Source organism: Oncorhynchus mykiss, chromosome 2, assembly GCF_013265735.2.
Source record: "Oncorhynchus mykiss isolate Arlee chromosome 2, USDA_OmykA_1.1, whole genome shotgun sequence".
Taxonomy (NCBI): domain Eukaryota; kingdom Metazoa; phylum Chordata; class Actinopteri; order Salmoniformes; family Salmonidae; genus Oncorhynchus; species Oncorhynchus mykiss.
In genome coordinates this window covers 81,209,433-81,215,419 of record NC_048566.1, presented here as the reverse complement: position 1 = coordinate 81,215,419, position 5,987 = coordinate 81,209,433, and the positions used below count along the sequence as shown (strand labels likewise).

General features: G+C 42.4%; 1 protein-coding gene across 4 annotated transcripts; it reads right to left on the bottom strand.

The window, feature by feature from the left end:
• Positions 1–2,103: 2,103 nt before the first annotated feature.
• LOC110497416 (GRB2-associated and regulator of MAPK protein 2) lies at positions 2,104–5,763 on the bottom strand. Of its 4 annotated transcripts, none has more exons than XM_021573530.2 (5): positions 5,536–5,763; positions 4,667–4,796; positions 4,387–4,560; positions 3,963–4,133; positions 2,104–3,091 (listed from the first exon to the last, which is right to left on the bottom strand). In XM_021573530.2, exons 1-5 carry the CDS (start codon positions 5,686–5,688, stop codon positions 2,841–2,843), a joined length of 879 nt encoding a protein of 292 aa, XP_021429205.1. In that variant the 5' UTR covers positions 5,689–5,763; the 3' UTR covers positions 2,104–2,840. The 4 variants fall into 4 exon arrangements, with proteins under 4 accessions (XP_021429205.1, XP_021429212.1, XP_021429189.1 ...); XM_021573537.2 differs by having other exon boundaries at positions 2,104–3,088; positions 5,536–5,762; XM_021573514.2 differs by having other exon boundaries at positions 2,104–3,391; positions 5,536–5,760.
• Between the last annotated feature and the right edge of the window lie 224 nt (positions 5,764–5,987).

The following is a 5,987-nucleotide window of genomic DNA, read 5'->3' as shown; positions in this document are numbered from 1 at the left end:
TGATTTAACATAATTTTATCTGTGGCCAATGACCTTGAGCCCTCTTGGATGGGCACTTCTAATGTAACTTTATGGTAGCACCCAAGGTTGTGAATTTTAGAGCTCTACCCTTAGATTTGGCAGTGACGTAGTGTCCCCATGAGTGACAGAACACTGAGCCAATCACGGCGCATCTAGAGAACATTACCAACCCCTACGATCTGTATTTCCGCTGGCTGCCTCACCACCACCACTGATTTAGGCTGAAACACTTGCATTTTGGACCTGCCTTACTCAAGATAGCAAAAAAGAGACCATGTTTGTATGCAGCTTTATTAAGTCAATGATTATTATTATTTTTTTTTACATTGTTTTCATATGATATGTGACATGTATTAATACCAAAATAACATGCAAAACAGGCAATCCCCTCAAACGTTTTATTTAAAAAATGGCAAAAAATGTAGCTCTGCCCCACCTGCCCTGAATGACCAGTCGCCACTGGTCTTTACATTAACTAACATATACATATACTGTACATATTTTGCATGATTTGCATGATTTGTAATGACGTTTTATACAACCGGTGGGTCTAATCCTGAATGCTGATTGGTTAAAAGCGCATTCCAGCCCGTGTCTATTCCACAAATTACCACCGGCTAAATCTATGATGTTAAAATGCCTATTTACTCTGTTCCATCTGACTACACAATACACAGTTATTTTTTTGTTTACATTTTTTTTTTAACCTTTATTTAACTAGGCAACCGAACCAATAGAATGAACGACCAGCCGGCTTGGGTACCAACCCTAGATTTGTGTCGGGACTATATCTTGTGGAAGGATGAAATAGTATGAATAAATTCATCAAAATAAAGTTTAGACATTATCTCACATTTCAATAATTTTTGTAATATGTTGGTAACCCCTTGTATAAAAGTGATAATGCTCTCAAAGCCGGTGTTTGGAGGAAATAATGGCACGGTTTGCCGGCACTCGACTTCGTCTCGTTCCATGCCAAATTTTTCTCCAAACACGGGCTTCTCTGGCATTATCACTTAAACAATGACTTACATTTGCTTCCATCCTAGTATTTTTGTCAGCCATCTTTGCTGAAGAAAGTCTCCAGCGTTGGGTTGCGTAGCATCAAATTCATCATGGGAACCCCTCAATATAATTGGTCATTGCACAGGGGTCGCTGCTGGTGATTTGCATGAAGCTGGGAAATGCTGAACTTTTTCACCGCCTCCCACACCATGTTCGAGCTGCCAAACGGTCCCCCGCCCACAACGCTTCTCACTGCTTTCCCTCCATTGAAAATTAATGGGAAGTGGTGTCGCTATTGCCACACCGTCAATAGATAAGGAGGTGGAGCTTGTGCGGTATAGCTGTGTATGGACATCTCTGGAAGTTTCATTATTCATACAGTATTTATACATACTGTGTTGCCCATTACAGAACAGTTTCAGGGATTTTAAATAAAATGCTGCATCATGGCCATATGTCTCTCTGCAAGGCTCCGGATCCTGAGAGAAGATTGTCAAGGTGACTAGAATCATCTAGAATGTTATTCTATGCTGTAGCGTTAAGATTTCCCTTTGCTGGAATTAAGGGGCCAAGCCCAAACCATGAAAAACAGCCCCAGACCATTATTCCTCCTCCAACAAACTATACAGTTGGCACTATGCATTTGGGCAGGTAGTGTGTTCCTGGCATGCGCCAAACCCAGATTCGTCCGTCGGACTGACAGGTGGTGAAGAGTGATTCATCACTCCAGAGAACGTATTTCCACTGTTTCAGCGTTCAATGGCGGTGAGGTTTACGCCCCTCCAGCCAATGCTTGGCATTGTGCAAGCTGATTTTAGGCTTGTGTGCGGCTGCTTGGCCATGGAAACTCTTTTCACAAAGCTTCCGACAAACAGTTATTGTGCTGATGTTGCTTCCAGAGGCAGTTTGGAACTAAGTAGTAAGTGTTGCAACCCAGGACAGACGATTTGTACGCTCTTCAGCACTCAGCGGTCCCATTCTGTGAGCTTGTGTGGCCTACCACTTCGGGGCTGAGTCGTTGTTGATCCTAGACGTTTCCACATTACAATAACAGCACTTACAGTTGACTTGGGCAGCTCTAGTAGGGCAGAAATGTGATGAACTGACTTGTTGGAAAGGTGGCATCCTATAATGGGGCCATGTTGAATGTCACTGAGCTCTTCAGTATGGGCCATTCTACTGCTAATGTTTGTCTATGGAGTTTGCTTGGCTGTGTGTTCAAATTTGATACACCTGTCAGCAATGGGTGTGGATAAATAGCCAAGTCCACTAATTTGAAGGGGTGTCCACATACTTTTGGTCATGTAGTGCAGCTTAGATCCTTGTGCCTTCTTTTGTTTTGCATGCTTTTTGTTGGCCATAAAATGTATGTTATGTTTATTTTCTTGGACCTCATGTAGGTATTTATTTATGTATCTTATTGCTGTAGTTGTGGTAAATGAAATGACTGAAAGTCAATTACATTTTGACAATGGAAATGAAAATGTCAATGACGTCTGTGACTCCACCGGCCCTGTGGTGTGACAGCGGGACAAGGCTATTGGCCTGAAACCTGTGCTTTTAATCATGCTGTGTGGATGAATGTTTGCTTCCCAGCAGGAATTACTCCAAAAAGTAGCCTTTATTCTGAATGACACTTTAGCCATTACTAATGTAAATGGTACTTAGTCTAACATAAAATATGTAAATAATTGACCATCCAGCACAAGAGTACAAAATGTCACTTCTATGATCGCTTTAGTGTTGTTTGGATCCCAGATTGCCAATGAAGTTTTTATAATCTGATTATAATCCCCATTACAGATAATCCATTACTACCCAACCTGCTCAGCTCCAGAAGACCCAAGTAAGGGCCTCCATCCCTCTCGGAAGCGGAGAAGCTTGCCCACGTGCAGGCTCTCCATACCCAGGGTCTCCCTCATCATGCTGGGCTCAACTGTGTACAACAGATCCCCGTCAATCTGCTCCCTCTCGAAGGCCTGGCAGTACTGGTCCAAGTTGAGCAGTCGCAGGCAGGAGCACACCTGTGCCACACTCAGGTCCCGTAGATTAGAGGGCACCTCTGCTAAGGAGCAGAAGAGTGGGTGCCATGAGCCGCCAGAGTAGAACTGGGAATTGTTCTCCAATGATGGAGAAAGGGGTGGAAGTTTGTGTCTAGCTATTTGTAAATGTTGTGGTTTAGGGGGTAGAGGTGGGGGTCTTGCTGCTTTTCTCTGTAAAGTAGGAGGCTCAGTTGTCTCAAAGTCAAGGTGCTGGTAGAGGTTGATTTCATCACCCTGGCTCTTCAGGCACATGTAGATTGGCTTCACCTCCATGTATTCGTGACCCTTTTCAATCAACTCTTGCTTATTCAAAATGGTAATATCTGAAGAGGCAGACTAGGTTTGAGTTATTTTGAACATTTACATCTGTCAATGACAATTAGGATATTTTTGTGTCATAACATCACTAAAAAGAATAGTGAGGTCACAAAAATGTATGTTCTGATAGCACAATACAGGAGTCCCACAGGGACTTGTACTTGGTCCCCTCCATTTTACATTTCTGATTTCTCAAATGCAAGGAGACATGCAGCATCCTGCATCAATTCTTGCTTCATTGATAGTGTATGTTGACTATATGGCAAACTCAATTTCTCTAAAACTGAGAAAACCAGTTTAGTCCCTGCCTCTTCAACTGTGCCACGCTCACACCAAACAGGCATAGAAGTCTCCTTGTACATTATATTGGAAATCAGAACAAAATTAAAGAGGACTGAGTACAAATTCCTGTGTGACTCCTCTGGGTCTGCTGTAGTGTGGTGTACTGATGCAATTACTGATCCACACTTAGTAAATTGTCACCCACCGTCACGTTCTAAGGTGAAGTATGTGGTCACTCACCAAAGGGAGGTGTAATGTAACAATATTTTTTTCATGCAGAGCGCTGCGGTTTACCTTGAAAGATGAAAAGGTTCCTGAGGCCCAGTTCATCGATCTGCCCCCCCAATGTAGCACAGGCATCCTCAAACTGGCCCTGATCGAGTCCCTCCAACCCCTCTGCCAGTGCAATACGCACCTCCTTCATATACATGGGCAGCACCAGAGGAGTGTGTCTGGAGAGGATTCCTGCATAACAACAACACATAATGAATAAGTTATTGGAGACTAAATCTGTCCTTCTCTTGGTCCCCATGCTAAACTGAATAGATGTATAGGTTACATATTTTCAAATGCAAAGTTCTCACTATTTGTGGTAAAAGGCTATATGACAAACATATATATTTGAGGTCACCATACAAATGACCTACTGTAACATTCAGAGCAGGTTTCAATGAATGATAAATCAGATTTCTTTAAAAATAATGCAATCAATGAATACCTTTGCTGCTGAAAGGAAACCCAATTAAGAGCTGCTCCTCATAGGTGCGTGTGATTGTCAGTGTGTCCAGCCTATGACCCCCTGACAGCCACGGCAGGACGAGTGGCGTTATTGGTTGGATGATGACTGGCAGTGGGTTGGACTCCAAAATAGCCTGAAGACTGATTGGTGGTCCTATGAGTGATTGCCAAAAAGACCCAGTTTGCAACGGTAACTAAGCTATCATCCTCAGAGTGGTTGATAAGAGGTTGTAGATTCACCTCACTTAACTGCGACTCACCTTCTCGTCTATCATTTCTGATTATGTAGAAGCCTACAGTGGAGATGGTGACAGGTAGGGACAGGACTTTCCCATGTTTGCTCTCAAACACTGCTCTCTGCTGGCAGAGCAGGGAGTGGACCATGATGTGCTTTGGAAAGTTGGGGTGGGAGGTGATAAAAACATAAACATGAACTACATGAGAGCTGCACTTCATTTTAAGCGGTAATAATACGTGACATGTTGAAAGCACCAAGCGGTCTGTTTAAACGACTAGCACACAGCTCAGACACCCATGCATACCCCACAAGACATGCCACCAGAGGTCTCTTCACAGTCCCCAAGTCCAAAACAGACTATGAGAGGTGCACAGTACTACATAGAGCCATGTCTGCATGGAACTCTATTCCACATAGGGTAACTGATGCAAGAAATAGAATCAGATACATTTTTTTTTAAAGATAAAAATACACATTGAACAGCGGGGGCCGTGAAGCAACACAATAATAGGCACAGACACATGCATAAACTGCCTACATTTTCCTGGACCCCAGGAACAGTAGCTGCTGCCAAGACAGCAGCTAATGAGGAACCATAATAAATACAAATACAATTACAAAATACATGACTGAGTGAGTGAGGAGATTCTTTCATTTACTCTCTTAACAAAAGGCTTGGCAAATCAGAACAATTGAAAAATACTGATTCGGTCGATAAAAGACATGCTTCTTTTCAAATTATACAAACCTACAGTGCAGTACTACAATACAGTCCATTTTTAGAACGATTAAGTATTAAGATACATTATTTGAACCCCAAACCACTGTGCTAAAATAGCTTCAGGCAGTTGATAATATCACTAGGTATCAAAGGAAAGAAATCACACTCACTGTGCTTGAGCTGATACTGTCCAGTTCCTGTTGTCCAAGAAAGCCCACCGTCACATTGATGATCTTAGGAAAGGAGTCCTTGAATTTTTCAGCAAACTCTCCAAGATTGTATTCTTGATGTCCCCAGTGTAGTTTGCTAGTGTCCATGTCCATTTTTGCAACTGGAGGAAGTGGAATGTTCAGGAAGTTTAACAAATTATTAAGCAACAACAGCTTTCCCAGACCAATTTCCTTGTAACCTTTGGAACTTTAACTACCTGTGTAGCCCTGCCCTGTAGATAAACAACACACTCAGCAATGCTTTGTCAATCTGTAACGGTACCTACAACGCACAGAGTGCCATCAGAAAGTATTCATTCCCCTTGACTTATTCCCCATTTTGTTGTGTTTCAGCCTGAATTCAAAATTGATTAAATATATTTATTTTCTCACCCATCTACACACAGCATCTG

Excerpts from the sequence above, each read along its gene's own strand:
- LOC110497416 (XM_021573514.2), bottom strand. The coding sequence starts at position 5,688 with ATGGACATGGACACTAGCAAACTACACTGGGGACATCAAGAATACAAT. Across the intron at positions 4,797-5,535 it reads ACAGTATCAGCTCAAGCACA|CACATCATGGTCCACTCCCT; the intron begins GTGAGTGTGATT and ends AACTTTCCAAAG. Across the intron at positions 4,561-4,666 it reads CAGAAATGATAGACGAGAAG|GACCACCAATCAGTCTTCAG; the intron begins GTGAGTCGCAGT and ends AATCACTCATAG.